At 38.7% G+C, this 24,507-nt stretch overlaps 5 protein-coding genes and 1 pseudogene across 6 annotated transcripts; 4 read left to right on the forward strand and 2 right to left on the reverse strand.

Annotated features, from left to right (window-relative positions):
* The first annotated feature begins 1,506 nt into the window (after positions 1-1,506).
* On the forward strand, positions 1,507-5,838 carry LOC117623171 (uncharacterized membrane protein At3g27390). Its single transcript, XM_034354052.1, is given in 12 exon segments — positions 1,507-1,910; positions 2,041-2,232; positions 2,776-2,884; positions 3,090-3,285; positions 3,375-3,511; positions 3,657-3,945; positions 4,089-4,195; positions 4,281-4,407; positions 4,409-4,420; positions 4,606-4,801; positions 5,005-5,248; positions 5,358-5,838. Coding segments are annotated over 11 exon segments (1,776 nt in total). The 5' UTR covers positions 1,507-1,910; positions 2,041-2,138; the 3' UTR covers positions 5,623-5,838.
* A 610-nt stretch (positions 5,839-6,448) lies between these two features.
* Positions 6,449-7,085, forward strand: LOC117623172 (annotated as a pseudogene).
* Positions 7,086-9,455: 2,370 nt separating this feature from the next.
* LOC117623174 (succinate dehydrogenase [ubiquinone] iron-sulfur subunit 2, mitochondrial-like) lies at positions 9,456-11,702 on the forward strand. Its single transcript, XM_034354054.1, has 2 exons — positions 9,456-10,296; positions 11,311-11,702. The coding sequence occupies exons 1-2, from the start codon at positions 9,593-9,595 to the stop codon at positions 11,486-11,488; spliced, it is 882 nt and encodes a 293-aa protein (XP_034209945.1). The 5' UTR covers positions 9,456-9,592; the 3' UTR covers positions 11,489-11,702.
* Positions 11,703-13,117: 1,415 nt separating this feature from the next.
* Positions 13,118-15,494, reverse strand: LOC117623173 (ATP synthase mitochondrial F1 complex assembly factor 2). The gene is made up of 4 exons (XM_034354053.1): positions 14,869-15,494; positions 14,262-14,436; positions 13,596-13,873; positions 13,118-13,445 (listed from the first exon to the last, which is right to left on the reverse strand). Exons 1-4 carry the CDS (start codon positions 15,319-15,321, stop codon positions 13,338-13,340), a joined length of 1,014 nt encoding a protein of 337 aa, XP_034209944.1. The 5' UTR covers positions 15,322-15,494; the 3' UTR covers positions 13,118-13,337.
* Positions 15,495-15,818: 324 nt separating this feature from the next.
* Positions 15,819-20,046, reverse strand: LOC117620564 (beta-galactosidase-like). Its single transcript, XM_034350667.1, has 16 exons — positions 19,879-20,046; positions 19,680-19,775; positions 19,454-19,566; positions 19,255-19,321; positions 19,072-19,164; positions 18,786-18,929; positions 18,527-18,615; positions 18,307-18,412; positions 18,098-18,185; positions 17,873-17,991; positions 17,618-17,779; positions 17,327-17,502; positions 17,011-17,230; positions 16,674-16,895; positions 16,359-16,564; positions 15,819-16,257 (listed from the first exon to the last, which is right to left on the reverse strand). Exons 1-16 carry the CDS (start codon positions 20,044-20,046, stop codon positions 15,819-15,821), a joined length of 2,508 nt encoding a protein of 835 aa, XP_034206558.1.
* A 1,113-nt stretch (positions 20,047-21,159) lies between these two features.
* Positions 21,160-22,977, forward strand: LOC117620565 (cystinosin homolog). 2 transcript variants are annotated; one of them, XM_034350669.1, is made up of 8 exons: positions 21,160-21,331; positions 21,426-21,558; positions 21,652-21,741; positions 21,867-21,991; positions 22,197-22,239; positions 22,358-22,475; positions 22,559-22,608; positions 22,691-22,977. In XM_034350669.1, exons 1-8 carry the CDS (start codon positions 21,213-21,215, stop codon positions 22,856-22,858), a joined length of 846 nt encoding a protein of 281 aa, XP_034206560.1. In that variant the 5' UTR covers positions 21,160-21,212; the 3' UTR covers positions 22,859-22,977. The 2 variants fall into 2 exon arrangements, with proteins under 2 accessions (XP_034206560.1, XP_034206561.1); XM_034350670.1 differs by having other exon boundaries at positions 21,513-21,558.
* Positions 22,978-24,507: the final 1,530 nt, after the last annotated feature.

Consider the following 24,507-nt stretch of genomic DNA (forward strand, 5'->3'; position numbering starts at 1 on the left):
ATTATTGTCAATTCCCAGAATAGTGACAATGCATATGCAAATAAAAGAACAATAAAATCTATGATGTCCTTGCACGGTGATGTTGATTGCTACCTAATTTGCATCAAAAAAATTAATATAACCATCCCATGTCACTTAGGCAGATGCAAGGGTTGCTTGTGATATCCATGTTCTAGCCAAGTCAAAATCAAGAGTAGATTGAAAAACACCTTTGGGAGTTTGTAGATCAAGTGATTGAGAGTATTTATTTATGCTATGCAACTGAAGTCTTATATTCGATTTCCCCAATATCGCTGGTGTTTAAAAACAAAAAAGGAATCATAGATGTTCCAAATCCGAAGAGATGTAAGGCTTTTGACATAGAAGAATAACAGCTAGGTTGTCATATATTTAAGTAAAAGCATGGACATGACATCAATATAATATGTACAAAGATGAATTATAAAATAAATAAAAAACAAAAATCAGCATTCTGCATATTATATTTATGTCATGTGCATGCTTTTATGACAACCTACATATTATCTCAACCCATCTTTTGTCCGCCAATTGGTATTCTTCCCTATCTTGCTGCTGCCTCCTGCGCCATCCTAAAACCAGAGCATCATTTCATTATGTGATAATACTTATATCATCAAATCAAATGAATTTCTGAATTTCTCTCTTTTTTTCTTCTTTTTTTTTTTCTTTTATTGTTTATAAAGAGAATTGCCTTGACGTACCACTCATCCAATTTGACACATGCTTTCCTAAATTAAAACTCATGGTCTTATGCTAACAGGGTCTAACCAAGTAGAAAAGGACATTGACTTGCAATTTGCAAACAAGATATCTCAAATTCGAACTCTGTGTGTGTGTGTGTGTGTGAAATTCATGTTCCCTTAAATTTAGACTATCACTTGTATTATAAGTTTAGACAATTATTAATTTTCTATAACTAGACAAACAATGTGCACGCAAGAATGTGATAGCTAATCATTGTTCCATTGCAATTATACGTCCCTAGATTTATTGACTCAATTCATACGCAATTCACTTTACCAAAAAAGAAGAGTAAAAGAAGCATAATTGCAGCTTTAAACAAAGAACGCCAACAAGCAACTAGTTTGTATCAACATCGTGTTGCTCTCATCTCATCTCAACTTGCAAGAAAGCCAAAGCCCGAGTTTACCAGAGTCTGGGAACACCCGAGCAGAGTCCAGATAAGTCCAAATCATTTTGCCCTGATTGGCAACGACCTCAAAAATAAAGTAAATTAAAAGAGAAACTTCTAATTAGCACGGAAACCTATAGCAACTGAAATATTTGACAGACGCTCGTTTGGTTAAGTGACAACTCAGATCAATTGGAAAAACAACATTATTGCTACTTCCAAGCAAAATAATCACATGCTTTGTAGTGACTGTGTGGAGCCTGGATAGAGGTTGTCAAGATAATAAATAGAATAAAATCTCCAAAAAATATTCCATTGTGTCAAAGTCTCCATTTATTTATTTATTTAAAGTTGTCGATTACTTTCGCTAATATCCAACTGCGAGCTCTGCTCCTTGTGCAATTTTTTTTATTGTGGTTCGCAAAAACTAAGGAACCCAAGTTGCTTTGCTTTCAAGTGAAAACACCAGACAGAGAACAAAAATCTTCAAAACAAAATGGCTTAAGCATCCTTTGGCTCCTGATTCTTGGATAGCAACCGCTTCCGCTCCCAATACTCCCACCTCTTTGGCAACGTAAAACCGTTTTTTAACTGCCTTCTAATCGTTTCGCAAATCACAAACGTGTGATGTTTTTTCCTTAAGAAAGATTAAATTTTTCAATCCAATTCAAAACTCCAACGTTTAAAAATTGAAATTTGAAGAAGAAAGAGACCCTCCACCTTTAGTCCGTCCTAGTCGTTTGGTGCCAGAAGAAGAGTAAATCACTGATTTTGAGTAAGTTTTTGATATGGGTTTGCGGCATATTCACTTGTCGTGTACCTGCGTTGTGTAGTTTCTGGTTTTCTGCTCTTTGTGCCACTAAAAACGAGATTTTTACTGTTTGCAGGCTGAATTCGAGTTGAATATGAGGTGGGTTTGTTTCTATTGACTTTGGGAGATCGGGTTGGGCGAGGAGTCTGAGTTCTAAGAAGTAAGGAGGGAGATATGGAACCCCCAAAGGGGGTGTTGGCTTCTTTGTGGAACTTCATCTGTTTTCTACCTTACTTCATTGGCCTTCTCCTTCTTGGCAACTTTAAAGGTAAATATCAGTTTTGTCCTTTGTTTCCTTTTTCTTGTGCTAGTTGGTATTTCTGGTTAACTCAAACTGATTATGTGGTTATATTAGGTTCTAAGTTTTGATGGGAAATTGATAATATTTTGGAAACAAGGATTTTATTGTTTTTACAAAACAGTTTAGCACACAATACTGTCCATCCATAATTTTATTTGTGCTTAATGGAACCTCTCCATCTGGCGTTGAACCTGTGATCCAATAAAACTGGAGTTCTTGACTTTCATTTCCCATTTGCCGAATTATTGTTTTCTGCTGATGCCGGGCCTGGCAGTGGTTTGGTTTTCTTTTGCAGAACATTTCTATCTTTATTACCATGTCTGAAGAGATAAGATTTCATCCACTATGTACAATAACAAGTCTGTGCCTCTTTGAATTTTGCTTGCTTACTATCTTGAAATGGGTTGTTAACGTTGTAACTAGGAGTGGATTGATTAGTTAAGACACATTGCTTGAAGGAGTATGACTTAAGGAAAACACGTCAAATCTAACATCACAGTATTATTTCAGGTATTCTGTTCTGCCCGTTAATTTGCCTTATCATGACAATTGGAAACTCGGCTATCATATTGGGTCTTTGGCCGGTACACTTTCTCTGGACTTATTATTGCATGTTTAGGTACGCCCCTTGGCCTCAATGTTCTTTGTTTCATTAGTAATCTCTCTCTCTCTCTCTCTCTCTCTCTCTCTCTCTCTCTCCGGCTACTTTGGGAGGAGGGGTTGGGAATCTCGTTCTCATGTTGTGTTAGAGCAACAAAAGAATAAACCGTTCTTGTGATTCTTCTTTTTTAATTATTTATGCATTCATTTTGTAAAATGAGTAGAGCTAAACGATATGGGCCAGCTCTCAAGATTGTTGTCTGCATATTTGTACTCCCCGTCCAATTGATCTTGTGGCCAGTGGTTGGAATCGTTGGAAGTATTGTGGGTGGAGCAGCATATGGCTTTCTTTCACCAGTAATGGAAACTTTTCAAGCTGTTGGAGAAGGGAAGACCAATCAATTGTACCACTGCTTTTACGTATGTCTTCAATTTTCAAGTTGTGTTATAAATTATGTTTGCTCTTGTCCGCCCCATTATGGAGATTTTTCTTTCACAACATTTTGCAGGATGGAATTTGGAGCACCGTCCAAGGGTGCTTCACTGTTGTAAGGGATTTTGGGGATGTTTGTTACCACACATACTTCTCGGTTATGGATGACCTGAGAGAACAAGGTCCTCCAGATGCAAAATATTATGAGATCCGGTATGTTAATCCAGGAAGTTAGGGATGGACTGCATGATAAGTTTCTTTATCATTTCAGTTTCATGTGGTTTGCTTTTGTGGTCCAGCAGTTTATCTCATGATCATTCTTTGTTTCTCACCAGAAAACTTTCCAACTTTCTTGCAGGGTGCTATATCTTCCTGGGGCTGTTATAATATCAGTCCTTGGTTTCATGGTTGATATGCCGGTGATCTCATTTATTGCCCTATGCAAATCCCCATACATGCTCTTCAAGGGGTGGCATCGTTTGTTTCATGACCTTATAGGTCGGGAGGGCCCTTTCTTGGAAACAATATGTGTTCCATTTGCAGGTCTTGCTATCCTACTCTGGCCGTTGGCTGTTGTAGGGGCAGTGCTGGGATCAATGGTGGCCAGTATCTTTCTTGGTGCTTTTGCTGGAGTGGTTGTTTATCAGGTTATTCTGTGCTCAATTTTTCTCGACCGAACTTGTTTGATGTTACTTGCATGTATCTCTCTGTGTTTATTCAGATATTTTTGGTTAAGTCCTTGTCATGTAGATCGTAAGTATTAAGAGATTGTATGACCTTTGGGTTGCAGGAGTCCTCATTTTGGTTGGGGCTATGCTATATCATTGCATCCTTGTCCTTATATGATGAATACAGCAATGATATCCTTGACATGCCAGAAGGATCCTGCTTTCCAAGGTTATAGTCAAGACTCTAAAGTCTAAGGTTTTGATATGGGGTTCATGCACTTTGACATTATTTAATTGATTTATTCTAATGACAGGCCAAACTACCGAAAGAAGGCCAAATTGGGCCGAACCAACTCTCGTGGACCCTCTTTCTCAAGGCCCGGCTCCTTCCGAAGTGTTCCCTCCCGCTCGGTTTCATTCACTAATCCTATCACTGAGTTGGAAGCCCCTGGAGGTATGGTGCATGTGTTATGTGTTATGTTTAGCCTTAATGGCTGCTTCGTACTGGAATCAAGTTTGCATATTATCTGTATGTGTTGGATGATGCACGGACTTAAGTGTACAATTTTGACTGCCGAGAACACATCCTATTTAGTTTATGGTTTAGGTGCTGATGAACAACTTTCATGGCTCGTGTAGCTAATGGATAGCTTATTTAAGGAGTGTAAACATCATGGGGAAATCATGGTTTCTGAAGGACTAATAACACTTCAAGACATTGAAGATGCCAAGTCCAGTAAAGGTAGCAGAGTTATAAGCATTGGCTTACCAGCTTATTGCCTTCTTCAAGCACTTCTGCGATCTGCAAAAGCCAATTCGGTGGGCATATTGTTAAGTAAGTCAAATTTTTTCCCCCCTCAACACTCTTACCAGTTACCTTGTGTAATTTTGTTTTATAGAATTCTATACTGAGATAACTAGGACAAATAGACCAAACAAACACTCTCTTTGATTGGTTTCTCCAAACTTCTGTTGTTTTACAAAGTTTCATTTAATACTCTCACAACTGATGACTAAGTTTGTACGTGATTGATGTAGGTGACAATGTTACTGAGTTGACTAGTTCAAACAGACCAAAAGAAACATTCTTTGATTGGTTTTTCCATCCGTTGTTGATCATCGAGGACCAGATAAAAGCAGAAAACCTTTCTGAAGCAGAAGAGGCCTACCTTTGCAAGTTAGTTCTGTTGAATGGTGATCCTTTGAGGTCAAAAAACTCAAACATTGGCTCAGCACCTGAATCCGAGCGTAAACAGGCTGAACTTGATGCATTTGCTCGAAGGTAGTCATGCAATTTTGCTTATATTACAGGATCTTCCGATTTTTTCCCCCCTTTCCCTCTTTCTCTGGTTCTCTATTTTGTGATTTATCCTATTTCTCATGTCATGTAGGCTCCAAGGTATCACTAAGTCTATCTCAAGGTATCCAACTTTTAGGCGTCGATTTGAGAATCTTGTGAATGCCATATCTGATGATCTTGCCCAGAATGATGGTAGCAGCAAACCAACCGATGGACCAAAAACAATTCCAAGATCAAAGAGTGCCTTTGCCCAATTGTTCAGCCAGAAATCTTTTAGTTTTACAAACAAAACAAGCAATCATGGGTATGATCCAGAGTCACAAACAGTCGTAAATGATGTGACAATCACACAATGAAATATGTTAAAAGTAGCCTTTGTTTTCTCTCTTTTTTTTCTTCTTCTTATTGGTTTTTTTTTAGAGATTATTTTTGTTCATTCTGCAAAGGGTAGTTAACCTAGAAGAATGTATTTTTCGATGTACTGTATGTATTTTTCAATGTACTGTATACAAATATGATTGCAATTGCAAAGAGATGAATGTTGTTGGTGGATCTGATATGATACCTTACAATTGCTTTGACTCCTAACCTCTACAAACGCTCTCATCCTTGCTTTGCTTGTGATATCAAGGCTTCTATTCTATATATAAACTCATGCAGCTTAATTTTCTTTCAGTCAAAATTTCATTTATCACCTCCTGGTTTTGGATCTGACACTGACCAAACAACACAGTAAATGCTCCAGAATAACTAAAGTCAACAAATACAGAACATGAAGCAGGGTTACCACAGTGGTTGTGGCCCTCCCCCTTCCTCCCTGCTTGGCACCTAGGATTGAAATCTTAGGTTTCTTTTCTCCCAATGTAACCAAAACAGAAGTAAGCTATCCGGGATTAAGAACCTTTGATTTTCACACCATGTTCAAGTTTGTTGAAGTCACGACCCATGATCCACCATAATTCTGAACGTGCAAACTTAAAAGTTAGCTCACCAAAAGATAAAAAGATAAAAGAAATTGCAATTAGTAATTGACCATGTCAAAGCAAGCCCACTTCTCAGGTCACGTAACCTCCCACTACCGATGTTAGTGTAGCAACTAACTCTCCCACAGCTACTATATTAACCCCATTCCCACCTCAAACTCTCTCACATCGCCTGCAGTTAGTTGTTGCACTCTGATATTCATCGTCTCCTTGAGACTACCGAGATCCTCTGTGTTGAAAAAGCTGCCCAATATAGCTAACTGCAACATGAACTGTGTCAGAGCAACCCTGTTTTTGTTGACCATTTTCATCTGTTTTGGCCATTTCTCAGTCTCTGCCTTTGAGTTCCAAGTAGGTGGAACCAAAGATTGGGTTGTGCCTCCTACTAATGACAGCAAAATCTACAACGACTGGGCCTCCGGAAACCGGTTCCTAGTAGGCGACACCATCCGTACGTAGACGCATAAACACATGCCATTTTCATGCTATTTTTCTGTTTCATAGTTTTATAAGTATGTGGTTTGGTGCAGGTTTTAAGTACAAGAAGGACTCTGTTATGGAGGTGACAGAGGAAGAGTTCAAGAAATGCAATTCAACTCGCCCCAACTTCTTTCTCCAACACTGGAAATACAGTTTACCTGTTTGACCACGCCGGCTCTTTCTATTTCATCAGTGGAGCTTCTGGGCACTGCCAGAGAGGACAGCGCATGATCGTTAAGGTGATGTCCTTGGAGGAATCTCCTTCCAGAGACCGCAGATCTTCTGGCTCTCGTGCTGCGGTTTTCTCAGTCTTTGTTCAGTTTGTTGTGTCCTATGTTGCTTGTCTTCTCTTCTAGTTGACATGTTTCATTCGTTTGTGTAATGTTAATTAGGATGTTGATTGTTGATGTTCAATTCGATTTGGTCGTATTTTTGCCGTGTTTAGATATTCTAGATAGTTTCTAGAGTCTTTGTTTATGTAGTAGCAGCTACCAACAAACGATGTTTAAGCTCTAGTTAATTTGGTTCGTACATTAATCTTCTTCTTGTTCTGCATTGATCGCTGGCTTCTATTTCATGACAGAAATTTGATGGTTTTGCATCTTAGATTCAAGCAGAGGAAATTTAAGTGTAAAAACAAGAAGTAAGAACAGCGATCGATGGATCTTGCCATGCTAGTAAAATCCAAATTGGCCATCTTTGCTAGAAAGAAACTCTATGCCTTGAACGCATATTATATCATTCAAATCTTTCCAAATACATATATACATCCAAAAAATAGTGAAAACATGTTGTCATGTTGAAAATTTTTAGTTTTCCTAAAATTGAGATAATGTTTTATACTATACAAAAATATGGGGACATTGAATTAAGGGGGTTTAACAAGGAACAATCACAGAAAGAGAGAGAGAGAGAGGGAAGGAAGGAAACCACAAATTCCTTGGTCCTTTGCCATCAGACTAAGTAGCAATGCACGCATGGATGGATTAATAATTTGTGATGATATGCCAAAATGCTCCAATTACAACATCTAAGATTCTCACTCCACCAAAGCCAGGAGAGCTTCACATGCAGCAAAACCACTTTTTCTGCAGTCAAATTAATCGATGTATGTATAATTCCCGAGAGTTACGCGAAGAACCAATAGAATGAATGAATCAAAGTGAGGGTAATTTGGTTGAAATGAATGAATGTTGTTACCTCTGGGGGATATTGAGAGTTGGGTTCTGGTTTAGATGAAGGTGTTCCAGTCCCAGGAGCCCCATTGGACATCTTCTGGTCTCTAGCTTTGGTAAATATCACAGTAAAACCTTCAGCTGATGCAGGGTTATTCACATCCCACTCTCCAAATTTGGGCAACGGTCGTCCAATATCCTGCTGCACATCCATTCATTCATTTTTAACCTCAATCTCAATCTGAAACCCTCTTCATTTTAACCAGTCCAAAACCATTGACAAAAGTTTCTATATGACATAAACTTCAATTCAACAATGACACATTTTTTGTTGCAGCTGAAATAACGATACAAGAATCAATTATATCTAAACCACCCTACGCAATCAACTTCGAAACAAATGGTTTCAATCAATCTATTTTTCGGCGTAAAAGAATCACAAAGAAACGAGCAAGATGGCCAGAGATAACAACAACAATTAGAATCCGAATTGTATATGTACAATGCTATATTCAATGCAGATACATAAGATTATGGATTCTGGAAATTAAGAAAAAAGAACATACCGATGCCATTCGCAGGCAATACGCAGCAGCGAAATGTTAGGATTCAGAGGAAGAAGAGAAGAAAGAAAGATCGAATGACCAGAGAAGAAAACTGAGGCTTGAGGGTATTAAGGAAGCCTAAAGCCTACACCCATGCAAATGGCTGGCATAAATCGTCACCCCAAGCAGTTAGTTAGTAGTTATCACGTAGTTGTTGTACCCCAACTGTCCCTCCTTTGCTTTGTCACAAATTCTTAACAATAATCTCAATGACGCTTCTAATTAATTCCAATTATCGCTTCCTAACTATGTTTAGCCACCTCCCACCCCCTCTTCAAACAAACTTATCCACGTTACCATAATGTACACCATATCAAATTTGTTTGGTGGCTCGGAGTGTATTGGTCTATGTAAATTAAATTCGATTATTGTTGGATGTATTATATTGGGCAATAATTCAACATATCATTGACTTAAAAGTTTATTCCAAAAAATAAAATGTGATAATATGTAACTCAAACGATTAAGAGCATTTACCTTTATACCAAAGTCCTAAATACGATTTCACAACCGCCAATATCGCTTGTATAAAAATAAAATAAAAAAGACTCTATAAATTGAATCGGGCAGTAGCAGTCATCAAATGGATTTGTATCCTCAAGGTTCGGCGTAAAGAATGGCCCACGTAACAAGCATTTGGGGCTTAGAGTAGCCCATCAAAGTTGGGTCAATTTCTTTGTGCCACGTGGCAATCATCCAATTGTGGTTCCATGGTGAACACGCGCCTAGAAACTCAGAAAAGCAGATATTAAAATTAAACGACTGCTGCATAAGCAAACCACGCTAACTCCTAAAACGAACGGCTCCTGATCGGACATGTCACCACAGAAAGACGGAATACACAGCCAATTACTACACGGAATTGAACTAATCCCTCCATTTAAATTTACGAACGTACCCTCAACTGTTCTAAGCCTTCCCGCTTTATAACCCATTTTGGCATTTCCGTCATTTTCTCATACCGCTGAGAGTCTGAGACCCAAAGCCCCTCCCCTCTCCCTCTTTCTCTCTCTCCCCATTTCTCCGTGTCTGTGTATTCCTGTAGAAGAACACTGGAAGTGTAGAGAGTCCAGAAAGGCAACAATGGCGGGGTTGATACGGAGGGCCATAGCCGCAGGTGTTTCATCTGCATCGAGATCGACAGCGGCGTCGTTTCGGTATGTGGTGGTGCGGGGCATGGCGTCGGAGGTCCAGGCCCAGCAAGTGGACCTCAAGGCCCAAGACAAGACGAGCTTGAAAACGTTCTCAATCTACCGGTGGAACCCAGAAAACCCGAAGAAGCCGGAGCTCCGTGAGTACGAGATCGACCTCAAGGAGTGTGGGCCCATGGTGCTGGACGCCCTCATTAAGATCAAGAACGAGATGGACCCCAGCCTCACCTTCCGTCGATCTTGCCGTGAAGGGATCTGCGGCTCCTGCGCCATGAACATCGACGGCTGTAACGGGCTCGCTTGCTTGACGAAGATAGCGCCGTCGTCTTCCGTCCGAGCGACGTCTTCCGTCCGAGCGACGACGATAACGCCGTTGCCGCACATGTTTGTGATAAAGGACCTGGTGGTGGACATGACCAACTTCTACAATCAGTACAAGAGCATAGAGCCGTGGCTGAAGAGGAAGAGCCCGCCTACTGAGCCCGGGAAGGAGATTCGCCAGAGCAAGAAGGATAGGGCTAAGCTGGATGGGATGTACGAGTGCATATTGTGTGCCTGCTGTAGCACATCTTGCCCCAGCTACTGGTGGAACCCGGAGAATTATTTGGGCCCCGCCACCTTACTCCACGCCAATCGGTAATTCATTTCTCTCTCTCAATCCCCAATTTTTTTAGGGATATTGATTGGTGATTGATATATTTGCATGATCATCTCTTTGATTTATATCACCGCACCATGTTCGCTGTAGGAATTATCCTTTTTGCCTTCTGTGATCATGAAAGTTTTGCCTTTTTTCATATTTGTTGTAGTCTGATGTTGCTTGATATCTTTCTTCAAGGATGACTTGCTAGATTAGGTTAATGTTTGTATATGTGTAATGTGAAAGATTGGTGGTCAATTTGTTGGTTGGGTACAAAAAGTTTTGTCTATCTTTTTCATTGGGAAGTTTTATTGTGATCGTACTAAAAAAGCAAACAGAAAATTGTACTTTTTCTTGAAAAATGAAGTGTTTCTTTTTCAATGTGATTTTCATGCCATGTTTTGCGCTGCTGCTATCAAATCTCAGTGTTCTGTCTTGCGTGTTGAATGATGAATGACTGAGATTCTATAACAGTCGTTTCAGTTGTGGCTCGCTTTAGCATTTACCTGATTAGTTATGCACTGAGAGTAGTGATTGAATAAGTTGCTTTTAGTTCTTATTCTCTTATCTTTTTAAAGAGTTTTGAGGAGCTAGGTTGATAGAAACTAACTCTAAGCTGCAGTGTCTGTGAGCTCACGACCTAGGTTGCAGTGCTTAATGAGATTGTTCTCGAAGGTGATGATGAGGGTGCTGGGTGCCATCTCCAAAAGGCTTTAATTTGATGAGAAAATTGCTATGAAAAGAAGTAAAAGAGAAATAATACTATGAGACAATTGCTTAATCCATATCATATTTTGGCTTATTAGCTTTTACGCTGCAGTGCTTAATCTCATGTTGTTTGGATAGGATGCCTATCAAACAATGTTTGTTCCTTGACTACCTATCCCAAAATTTGAATCTTGCCATAGAGTTGGGATTTCTCCTCTGCATATAGCATTTGTTTCTAGTTCTACATTATCATTGGTAAAGGTAAACACTAGATCCTAAATCATTCTTGTGGTGTTATGCAGGTGGATAAGTGACAGTCGTGACGAATATACAAAGGAGCGACTGGATGCGATAAATGATGAGTTCAAGCTGTATCGCTGCCATACCATATTGAACTGCGCTCGTGCCTGCCCAAAGGGTTTGAACCCTGGAAAGCAGATCACACATATCAAGCAGCTCCAGTTAGGAGTTGGTGCTTGAGTGTCTTGAGTTTAACAAGCATCATAGTGTGTGCATTTGACCAGTTTTTCTTGGAATTGTTTTAGGTTCCATCAATTATGTGGTTTGATCAAATAATTTGTGAACTGATTGTATCTTTTACATCCCTTTTATAAATTTGGGAAGGAAGGCTGTTGCTTTTGTTTATAAATAAGTATTTATAGAACTTAGTCCCATAAATAGGTTTCAGCTGTGAGACTCTGATTATCTCCCTCTGCTTCTGCGTGTAGAAGCTTTTCATTGATCCAAAAATCTGAAATGCAGCTCCTCTGGCATATCAGAAAACACCATATGAAGTTCAGCTGTTGCATCACATGGAGTTTCTTCATGATACCTGCAACTTTCATTATATCAACCTTTTTATTTTTCTTCTTACCTAATAAGGAACCAGAAATGGAAAAATAAGTCGTAGCCATTTCTTTTATAATTTTCGTATGATTCATAGAAGTTGTGATTGTTCTGTACCCTTTAGAATAGATATCCATCAGAGATTAAATCATTGTATTCACTCACATTTATAGGATGATCCATACATATATGTTTGTATAGTAGAGATTTTCATAGTGTGACTCATATCTCAGAAGGGGTTAGGTTTTCTTCTCTCCTAAACTCCAACAGCTAAGAAGCCTATAAATAGACACAGTTGCTAGTGAGAAAACTTCACCTACTGGGTAGCTAATCTTTATGTCAGTCCTATATCTTCCCATATGTCATAACCGACGTAATGGTGAAGTTGCTGCTGCTGGCTGGCTATTTGGTTTTTATGATCGTTATACAAGTGAGGACCGAGCTTGTTCAAGGAAGCACTCGCCTTCCTTTTCTCATCAACTCTCAAGACCTCGAGCCATATGAATATGTTACTATAACAGGTAATCTAATCAAACTCCCTCATCTGGTCCATTTGGGTTTTCATTTTCACTTGAACTCGATTCTGTCTCCAACTTGGGAGAGAAACTTACCTGCCAGGAGTTGCATACACCCTCTCCGTGTCGTAATGAAACGGACAAGGTGTCACGTGACAAGAGAAACAGAGGTGTATGCGATCTGTTACATAATTGATGGATATATGCATCATAGGATTTACATGCTCAAGTAATTTTTATTAGCATCATTTTTCTGCAGGATGCAACAATGACTGCGACACGGCCTGTTGCAATTGCGATATCAGCAAACAGCCTCCACTATGTGTGCTATGTTGTAGAGAAGACCCTTGATTTGATGAAATTGTGAGTTCTAGGTTTTCAAAGTAAACCCATCCGCAGGTAGAGGTTATCTTTCAGAGCCATCATGACGCCATTGGCAACTCAACTATCGTCTTCCACTTATAACAAATACCACTTACCCTGCTGCAATTTTTAAGTGAACGTTTCCAAATTTCAATTTTCGGCTGCTTGTATATCATTTTTGGTTTTTCCCATACCTACGTAAATGAATTATAATTCCATATCCTAGCATTCGTTTGCATTTCTTTCCCACAGTTTTTGAGGCGTTAAAAACAAACAATTTACTCTATTTTCAAGGTATTCTACTTCGATGAAATCAACAAAAACGAGTTTGGAGGGGTTTTGGGGGAAAAGGTAGGCCATAGAAGAAACTAGCTCTACCACTCCCTATTGTACAAGAGTCAAAAACTTTATTGCCACTTACATTCCAATGCCAATTATTACAACATCACCTCATCGATCACAACACAAGCTCACAAAATTTTGAGCAGCACAAGGAAGGGTTCTACATCTCTGTAACGGCGTGAACATTCTTAAAAAAACCACATAAGACCTAGCTCTTATGAAGATTTTAAAATGTAAGTGAACGGAAAAAATATGTACGGAGATTAAATCCTTCTTGAAAGACATAGGAATACAGCAGCTGATGCGATCTGTACCTTGAGATCAGCTAAATCTACATCATGACCGCCTTCAACCAAACCCCACCTGTCCACCTGCAAAAATAAGAGAAGGCTTTTAAAACTTTGCAAGAGCTTGTTAAGCAAGTAATCCATAATCCATTATCTCCAGACAAAATTTTGTTGTCCAAGGAGAGTATGTATTTGAATATTTGTTTGCATGTAGTTAAGTATATCAATAAGAACCTGTAAATCTTCTTCAAGCCTAATCAACTCAATTGCTTCTTCAATCTGTAACTTCCTCAGATGAATTCCAATAGCAATTATCAGAGAGTGTGCTGATGATGCAATGGCATCAATTGCTGCTAATTCACAGTCATCTGTTTGCTTTAGCACGGTTTCTATAGCCTTTGTAAGACCATCCTCCTGCTTCCCACCAAAAAAGCTGGAGTACACAACAGGCTTGAAGCCAAATTCTGACTTCACCCAATCAAGTAAAGGATCAATTTTCTCCACTTGCCTTTCTACAAAAAAATTGAGGCACTATGAATTAGCAATAAATGTACATCGTTGAAATTCATATTAATTTAAAGGAAAAAACACCAATTTTGGAGCTTGGAACTGTAAAGGAATAGGCAAAGCAATGCCACAAAAGGTTCCTTGGGCTTTACATAATGCCAACCATCAAAGCCTTCCTTACTGACAATTCAATATCATATATAAGACTCAGAGAGCAAGAATGAGCGAATTACACTTCTTGCTTTGTGTGCAGGAATGTAGAAGAAATGATACTTATTGTGCATAATGATGCGTCAGTATTCCTCAAATAGAATAAATAAAAGACACACATATGACGACGCTTGTGAAATAACTCAAAACTGAAATAATCAGACAAATGCAGAAACAACATACCATGGACAACGCTTGTGAGATCATTGTCATCTGGTGCGCGACAGAAGACTAAATCTTGATTAAATTTCTGCATCAAATAATCTATAACTTTTGGCCGTGTGAGAGGAACTCTTTCCAGTGCAGTACAAGCCAGTCTCATGAGAGGCATCGTGAAGGGCCTAATCCCATCTGTTTGCTAAAAATAATTAAAGTTTCATAAGACAACCATCAAACATCTTAACACAAGTCAAGAAAAACACACAACCTCAAAGTTTTTTCTTTTTTATTAGCAGCAGTTCCAGTAGCTTGCACAAAAAAGCTTAATGTAAACCAGAGAACAGAGCTCCAGGAATAGAGGGCAGAAGTTCAATTTAGAAAGGAACCCACTTGTGTAACTTTCAACTTTCAAAATACCAATTTGAACTGAGCTACCTATTACTAATGCAAAACATCCAAAGTAGATAGGAATATAGAAACACAATCAAGGAGAAGAAAAAAAAAAAACAATTTAGAGAAACCCATTTGAGCTAAGTTACTATTAAACTCAAAGGCCCAATTTCCAAGCTTGAGTTAAACTTATTTGAGCTAATAACTTCTAAGTTGAAAATAGGGCATAAAAGCAGCATACCTGGTATTCCCACTCAGCAGCAATGGCCTTAGCTAGAGCTAAAGTAGGAAGCTTGAGGGGCCTTTTGGAAGGCGTTTTGAGTGTCCGATAATCAAGCATTACAGTCCATCCATTCCCATCATCAGCCTTCCTCGTCGTCACTTGGTTGTAAAACCTCTTTCCCACAATTGACCCCGTCATGAACGACATTGGCATCGTCACCGACGACGACGCCGTTTCGTGCTTGGAACTGGAACTCGACGGCTTAATGTGTATACTGTCATCTTGATTGTTTCTATTGTTCTTGTTTTCTTGGCCATCGGACGAGAAGCTGAAGGACGACGATGGACCGTCGGATTGCGGCTGCTCGACGGCGGCGATGGAACTGAAGTGGCGAGATCGAGAAGAGAGCGCTGTGATTAGTTTGGAATTTCCGATTGATTTTAAGGTTCTGTTGATCAGTAAATTGGCCATTGAATAAATCGATTGGAATTAGAGTTCTCCAATTTCAATTGGAGCCGGGTGGAAATGGCTTCGTAATGTGAGTTTTCAGTAGGGTTTTGCTGTTGCAGGCAAAGGAGGAAGAGGAAGTGGACCACATGAGATTCTTGGCTTAAAGTTCCTTAATTTAAGATCAGATTGGGCCTTGGGCCATCTCATATGGTGAAACTGGTCTGGGATAGACAAGGCGCCTAATTGGGTGCTCAGGGAAATTCTTTTTCTCATTTTGGTTTTGTAAACGACAAAAAAAGTTGACACCGGGATCATGTGTTCGAATTTTGTCTCTTCCAATATCGTTTGTATCAAAAAAGAAAAAACGACCAAAAGGGTTGCTAATTATTAATTGTAAATGTTGTATCATATCATTGAATCAAAAAGTTGTGGCATTGGTTATAACTCAAAGCAAGAAGAAAAAAGAAAAAAAAATTGAACTTGACATATATTTAGTAATAATATACACGTGGTGAATCTTAGCTGCACACAGCCTCAACTGAGAACTTCTTTGCCCTTCCGGGACAAGGATCTCCTCCAAAATATGCCGGAGCAACAGGTATTGTGCAAAATTGTTTTCCAATGCATACCCTTCTAGGAAAATCATACGATTTGTGGGCATGGCAACTCCCTTCCTTGAAGCTTCCACATGTCCCTTCCGGCCACCCATAGCTAGCAAATTTAATATCAGAGATGATCTGCCCAGGTTGACACCTTAAGTGGGCTTTTGCTTTGATGAGTTTGGCAGAAGCTAGCTTTTGAGAGCTTTGCAATGTTGGCTGCCCTTCAAATATATCAGCACAAACACTTGATGTTGCTCTTTGCGCCAAAGCAATCTTTGTTGGCTCACCACCCCATTCTTCAAAGACAACCAACAGATTCCCACTCGGATTCAACCATCCCCTTGGAACATGGTACCTGAGAATAATACATAAGCTCATTAGCTCTGCAATGATTTTTGTGTTTGAAAAAGTATAGAAGTATAAAAATGAAGAAGATGAAGATGAACTTTTGCTCACCATCTCTGAGAGGGCTCTCCGCATTTGGTTCGGCATTTGTTTTCATTGTAAGTTCCGGCATAATAACAATCGCGACAAGCACCATGTGCTGTATATGCAGGCCAATGGCGTCCAATGCTCCGTCCATTTATCCATATTTGACCTTTTCCCATGCTTACCATATCTAAAGCTAATGGATCATTACCTGATGGCGCATCGAAAGTAGCCTGAAAATATCACAACATAAATGAACATCTTTGTCTTGGATGAAAGAAGAACGATGGACATACATCCAACAATAAGATTATAAATGGTAGCTAGTGGAAGTATACTCACCTTGTACCATGTAAGGGGTGGGTTTTTAGCCAGATATGGTTTCTGTACCCATTCCACAGATGAACTCCCATTGACAGTATGGAGGCTTAATGCTTCACCTTTCAGACCAACCTTGTAGGTCCATTTCCGTTGTGACAAGTCCCATGTCCCCGAATTCAGACCTTGCAATGTGACCGAGCCTAGAACTCCAACATTCCATGTCTCAAAATGAAGACCAATATTCTGATTTTTGTCAAACCACAAGAAAAAAAGAAGCAAACTTGTCAATTTCCGTCTCCAAAGCTTTCAAAAAAAATAAAAAAGGATCGTGTTACCATTACAGGATGAGGGAACTTACCGGCAGACCCAACAAAACGCTTAGCAAAGCAAGCTTGTTGATGCCAGATCTCAGCTTCAGGTTGTCACTAAATCTTAGTCTACGCTTCTCCAAACTCCCATAAGCTGTTCCTGATAGCTGACCGTTGATGAAAACATGCAGGGCATGACCTGCTGAACCGATGGTGAGAAGAGGTGACTGTCCACTCTCTAGAAATCCTTCATCAGGGCTTATTGTGATACTGGTAACAGAAATTTAAGTTACTAAGTTCGAAAGAAAAGAAAAAACAATACAGAAAGTATATATACAAAAAATGATTGGTTTAATATATACTTACTCTGTCATGTACCACAAGTAGTCTGTAGAATCCCAAGTCATATTTATTTGGTCCCTCAATCCGTCCAATGTAAATGTATCAGGATCGTCAGAAGAGGCGGTTTCTTCGGTGAACGATTGCCAAGAAAGTGCATTATTTACTGGTGTCATCTTCATTTGGGAGCTTTGGGCACCAAGCTGTAAATAGAACACAATCCTAAGTGAATATCCAAGTAGAAATGTTTGATGGAGAAAAAGACAAGGAATAAATTAAATGAAAAATATCCAGCATAAGCAACAGTCTTCTCCTCACCCTCGCAGTGTTGTAAACTGCAGTTTTGCAGTCAGGGAGAATGCTGATGGACCAAGGTGGCAGGTCATATTGCCCATCTCCAAACCTCACTTCCACAGAGTAATTTGTGTCATAATTTGCAAGGAATGCAGCACACTGATAACTTGATTTGAATACATGAGCCTACAAGGATTAAATCATGACAGTGACAATCATTATAAAAATCCAAAGAATAATAAATTAGGTTTATGATTTAGTTATGAAGTTCTAGCTTACCTCTTGGTGTCTTCCAAGTGATATGACTGAAGGATCAGCAGAAACTAAAGCCGACTCAGATAATTTGATGGCTCTATGCAGATCTCTCAAATGTCCCCACTTTGGTTCCCTAGGTAGGCCTGGCATAGCAAAGGCAAAACCCATTAGATGTGTTCAAATGTGTAAAGTAAGGATTATGAGGAAAACTTTATAAAAACCTAGTGTTAGCTAATCCTATTTGCATACCAAATTCATCCAAGGGGGAGTCATAGTCATAGCTGGTGGCAATGAAGGGACCTCCAGCTGTTCGGCCAAAATTCGTTCCTCCGTGGTACTGAAACACAAAATAGGAGAAGAAGAGACAACATAAATTAGAATATATGCTCTAGCTGATTAAAACATCAGTCAGATACAATCAACTTTGATATTCAAGAAGAAAAAGAAGAAGAACTAACCATATAATAGTTCACAAAAGAACCGCCATTTTGTATGAACCTTGCAACAGAAAATGCCAAGTCTTCTGCAGGTCTAGTAGGAACTGCCCCACCAAATTCTGTATACCTGTAAATTATAAGCGACGAGGCAGCAGCCTTAGCAAAGGATTTGAAAGACAATACAAGAAAGTAACTATACAATACACTTTTGGCTTGTAAAGGCAACAACAGTGTGAATTACCAGCCAGTCCAGACTTCTGTCCACATTTTGGGTTTATATTTCTTGGTTGGAGTGAAATTTTGGCAGTAGAAACCGTTGCAGGTGTCAATCTGTCACATAATAAATCATAAGGTCTCAGAAATAAAGATTGAAATGTATTGAAGCTTTCTTTTTGTCACAATTATTATCAAACAAGAAGAAGACATGCACATCATGTTTAAGGAAAACATGCAGTAGAAAAAGAAGAAAAGATAGAAAGATAAAAGGGAGAGTAGCTCACTATTGGATCAGGGGCATCCTCTTGCTTGCACATAATCCATGGAACTCCAATATTAAGATTCACAGCCATCTGAGCAGCCCAATTGGTATAAGCTTTCCCAGGAGCACCAATTTCCCACTCTACCGGTCCATATTCGTTTTCTATCTGTCAAATTTTAAATTAAAGAAAAAGTAATATTAGCATTGACTGACCAATATTTACTCTGCAAAACAAACAGAAGGAAGAAAAATAAAAAAGCATAGCCCAAATTTTTTTAGAGAATTAAGACTTGAACTAATTGTCACACCTGGGACAGAATTATGGGACCTCCCTGAGATTGAAACAGGCTTTCTGCCTTCATCATACCGACAATCTTCTCCGTGAATGTTTGCATTGCCGCCTTCATAAAAATCAATTACAATGAAAGTGATGAATTAGAAAACTAAATAATTTAAAGGTGTGTTAGAGGTAACAGAAGAGTCCTAGTGACCTTGAAAGGCTCATTGTCTGTTCTAAAAGCAATTCCGGGAACATACTTCAGCCAAACAGGGAATCCCCTGTATCAGAAACAGAGCAAAAACAGAGTAATGGGTAAGGCCATATTTACATAAGAACAAAAACAAAACGAAAGTTTTCTTTAATTCAGTCTTTGCAAAACCTATGCAACATTTGTTTTCAAATATTATTACCCGAAGTTCCATTCAGCACAGACATAAGGGCCAATCCGGAGGTTAACATATAGGCCTGCTTGGTGTACCAGCTTGATGAACTTAACCAAATCATATCTGTCCTCAAAGTAATACTGAAAATTTCAAAAACAAATTAAACTGTCAATGAGTATATTTTTAAACCAGAGCATAATTATATTTGCATGAGAAAAAACCAACAAGGAAAATTGAATTTGATTTGCATTACTTTTCCTGGAGACGGCTCATGCCCGTTCCAAAACACATAGGTCTGTATAACATCCACGCCTCCTTCTTTGGCCTTCTGTATTAAATCTGGCCACATCTGTAACCACACACAATATAAAAAATTTGAGTTTTAAAAAAAAAAAAAGCCGTTAGAAAACAAAAGGAAAGCTATGAACCACATTGGCATTATGAGTAAGTACCTCAGGTGTGCTTCTGGGATAGTGAATGGAACCCGAAATAAGAATCCTTTTTCGGCCGTTAATTATTATGGATCTGTGGTCATAGCTCACAGAGGCTGTGCATGCAGAAGCCAGCCATGAAAACAAGAACAACAGCAGCAGCACGTTGGCTCTCAACATGCTCCACATTGTTTGAGTTTCAAGATCTCTGTGTTCTCAAACGTGCAAAGCAATGTACTTATGTTTGTTTTCTTCTTTTATTTAGTACCTGGTAGCTCCTTAGACGAGGGTTTAAAACTTGGAGTGATAATATAGTAGTATAGTTACAATTCTAAGCTAGGCTTTATATAGCCTGCACATCCTAATTCGGCTAGGAAAGAAAACCACAACTCCTAAATTACCAAAAGAAATCAAATGTTTAATCCCTATTCAGAAAAGGAAAAGCAAATTGCACAAAATCGGGAAACTTTCCAAATAAATTTAAATGCAGTGTTGTTTTGGGGCCGGAAACTTTTCCGAAATTAAATTCAAACCAACTTAGAGCACTTCCACCCATCACCTTTTGCCATGGCAAAATGGCAAAATGGCAAAAGGAGGCTTAGGCTCCAAAAACAACATCCACCCATCACCTTTTGCCATGGCAAAAAGTGGGCCCATGAAACTGGGCAAGTCCAAAGACAAGAGTTGCATGGGCTGCTGCCTGGGCAAAGTGACGTTATGCTGATGTCAACGATCAATTTAAATACCAAAAAATTTGAAAAAAAAAATACCAAAAATATCAGATTTTTTTTTCCCTATAAATACCTAGTCATGTTCTTCACTTCGAATAGTAGTTGCCTTTAGGTTGCCATAGCAATGGATGATAATGCATTAAAAAAAATTGCTAGGGCAGTAACTATTCACGTGAATAGTGTCTGCACTCACTTGCCCTTATCTTTTGCCATGACAAAGTGGGTGGAAGCGTTATTAAGAGGATGTTTGGGGGCACCAATTGACCAAAGGTTGCCTTCCACTACAATATGCTATTGTTGACTATGCCATGTACATTATACAAGACATGCCAATTAGTCATAAGCTGATTTCAGGTCATACAATTACAATTTACAAGACATGCCAATTAATCATAAGCTGATTTAAGGCCAAATACAGAAACAGAACAAAGAAAAATCTTGATAGACAGCGTCATCACGTGCGCCCAAATTGCCCACCTAATAAATGAAAAAATAGCCGAGTTACAGTTAATTTGAAGAGGGAACTAGCGCCACTCAACAACACGAAAAGAAAAGTCATGCAAACAGAGAACCCTCTCTTTCTCTCTTTTGCTTATAAGAAGAAGAAGAAGAAGAGAGAAAATAATGGCGTCGTGGAATTCGATTCAGCTGGAAATCACATACAGAGTATTGGGATGGATGGGTTTCGCATGTTGGTCCGTCGGTGGCTACCCACAAGTCATATTGAATTTCCGCAGGAAAAGGTACTCATTTATTTCCTCATCGAATTTTCCTGAATTCAATTCAATTCCGAGACTCTTAATTTATTTGGTGGGAGTGGAATATTTTTTATTGTAGCGTTGTGGGATTGAGCTTCGATTTCGTGTTGCTGAGTTTGACAAAGCAGTCTTCCTATCTCATATACAACGCCTCTCTCTACTTCAGCTCCGCCGTTCAAAAGCAGTACTGGGAGAAATACGGCTATGGACAGGTTTCTTCTGTTCTCAGTTTTCCCTCCCTTCCCTACTTATTCACCAAAACCCAAAAGAAAAAGTTGATTGTTTTGATGTGGATGTGATTGCAGATGATCCCTGTAGCAGTAAATGATGTTGCTTTCTCAGCTCACGCTGTTTTATTGACAGCATTTGTTCTGTTCCAAATTGCAATCTATGAAGTTAGTGTCTCCTCATCTCATACCTCTGTTTTCTCTGTTTTTCCAAGCTTATTATTATGATTTTGATTGTGTTTTTTATGTTGGCATCTGACATTTTTGTTCATTGATGGCATGGCTTTATGCAGCGAGGAACTCAGAAGGTGTCCAAGATTGCCATCGGAATTGTCGTTGCAGTGTGGTCAGGCGCTGCAGTTTGTGTTTTCGTAGCTTTGCCAACCCATTCTTGGCTTTGGCTGATTAATATTTTCAAGTAAGATCCTAATTACCACCATTTAATTCTTCATCTTTTTCAACTGTCTGTTCCTTAAGTCGAGGGTTGATTAAGCAAGGCAATGCTTTAAGATGCATTTTCAAGGCGGCTCCTTTTCATACAAGTTAGCTTATTTCTTACAACGACATGTATTTTCTACTATCGCTCCCTTACTTCGTCTCTGTTTATATATTCCCTTTTGCAGCTCAATTCAAGTTTGCATGACAGTCGTCAAATATACTCCCCAGGTTTTCGTTGACTTAAATTCACCCTAAATTGTTCATCTTATTTTGATTTTTTTTTTTAAAAGTCATGAAATGAAACACAGCATGCATTCATTGCCTGTATTATTATATATATATATAGGCATTCCTGAACTTCGTGCGGAAGAGCACAGATGGATTTAGCCTTGGCTCTTACTTGCTTGATTTTTCTGGAGGGGTCACAAATTATGCACAAATGACTGTGCTTGCTATAGATCAAGGTACATCCTCCCTCCTCAACCTCAACCAAACAAAATGATTGTCACAGTTTGATAACAAATATCCTTCATGTCTTGCTTTCCAGATTCTTGGGTGAACTTTTATGGAAACATGGGGAAAGTACTGCTATCTTTGGTATGAATGATCTGATGATATCAACGATGTGAATTTATTTTAGCCGTTATATTCATTACTTGATGGTTTATTGCAATTTCAGATATCTATATTCTTTGACCTTGTCTTCATGTGTCAACGCTTCCTGCTGTATCCTTCAAAGAAAGCACCCATCTCTCCTCCTCCTCCTCAAATCATCAGCAAGGACAAGGAGAGCTTGGAGCCACTTCTCCAGTCTTCATCAGATCACCCACTCAAACACACTGTCTGAAAATGTATACACAAGACAGAGCTTCTCTTGCCCAAACATGTGCGACATTAACCATGTAGATGTAAACAAGGATTATATGTTTGGAGCTGAAAACTTAAATAAATTTTGATTTTGCCATACATATATAGTCAACTTAACGTCTCCCCCTCCCCCCAAAATGAGCGCTCATCCATCTTTTCTTTCCTTGTCATAAAAAATAAAAAAAATAAAAAATTTATCTTCCCATGTATCCATTGCAGATGGGGAGGGTGGTTCCATAAGAGTGATTCCTTTGCCATACATGTGGATTTCATGGCTGATGCTCCTTGCGAACTTGGTTACCATACCAAGCAGCTTGGACAAGACAAATTTAGGAAATGCAGTTTTGGTCCAAGTCTTGTTGGATGGTTACTTAGAGCAAAAATTGCTCTTAGTAAAAAGGCAACAATCCTCAAAGCAAATACTTTTACTCTTTTTTTTTTTCTTTTTTTTTTTTTGGGGTTTTGTTTTGAAATAAAGGACACATGTCACTTTATGGTTGCTATTTAAAAAAAAATGTCACTTTATGGTTGAGCCACAATAGAAAGTAAATAAGAGTTTTGCTTTATGGGTAAGGAGGGAAGTATTTTCCTTAAATTTATTGTCATAACCTTTAATAAAGGGTTAAATTAAAAGTCATATCTCTTACATAAGAGGTATATAGAGTTCTATAAAATAGAAACTCTTGACAAACCAGTGTAAGTTCTATTGTCCCTCCTCATGTCTTCTAGTACTATGTTTCCCTATTGTCCTTTCTTTCTCTCATCAATCTAATGGGCAATCTGATAAACACTACTTCGTCTGTCGTGACACTCTGTGAGTTTCAAGGGTTGTATTTTGAAATTGTAGACGACCGTTATAACCTGCACGTAAGGAGGTTGTATCTTAAAGTTGTAGACGACTGTTATAACATGCACGGAAGGAGGCATCTACAACTTTAAGACAGCGACTACGTGCCTCTCTTTACATCACGTGCTAGATGTTCCTAACCCTTTTCCTATGTGTTTATTGTAGTAATTATTGTGTTGCGACCAAAAAAAAAAAATTGTTTTAATTATTGTGCATGACTGATGTGTTGTTGAGTTTTAATTTATTTAATTGATTCTATATGAATATTATAAGTATAATTATAGAATATTTCCAACAGAAGCAGCCAGTAAATTGAGCTAGGACATATGGGAAGTGAATATATATTTTTGGTTGTTGGTGTTGACAGGGGTAATAGAAGGGATTGTGAGGTTTGAAGATATGGTATTTACAAAGGTTTGGGAGAAAAAGAGAGAGGAAGAAGAAGGGAAAAAAAAAAAAACTATTACAAACATTAAATTGGGAGTTAGTCAAGTTAGGGATTTTTTTTTCTTATTTTTAATTAGGGATAAATTGAGTTTTTATTTTAAAGACGATGCGTCCAGTTTAAATATCTTGAATTAAATTTTAATGAAATGGTATATGAAGGACGAAAGTCAAACCGATTATGACACATAAAATCATAGCAAATTATCCAAATCTCTATCTGGAACGGGCTCACACACTATCCTGGCCAACTTACCAAACAATTACAAAACATGCCAATTAATCATGAACTAATTTCAGGCCAAATACAGAACAAAGAAAAATCATTATAGTCCACG

The sequence above is a fragment of the Prunus dulcis genome, chromosome 3 (assembly GCF_902201215.1).
Source record: "Prunus dulcis chromosome 3, ALMONDv2, whole genome shotgun sequence".
In the NCBI taxonomy this organism is placed as follows: Eukaryota; Viridiplantae; Streptophyta; class Magnoliopsida; order Rosales; family Rosaceae; genus Prunus; species Prunus dulcis.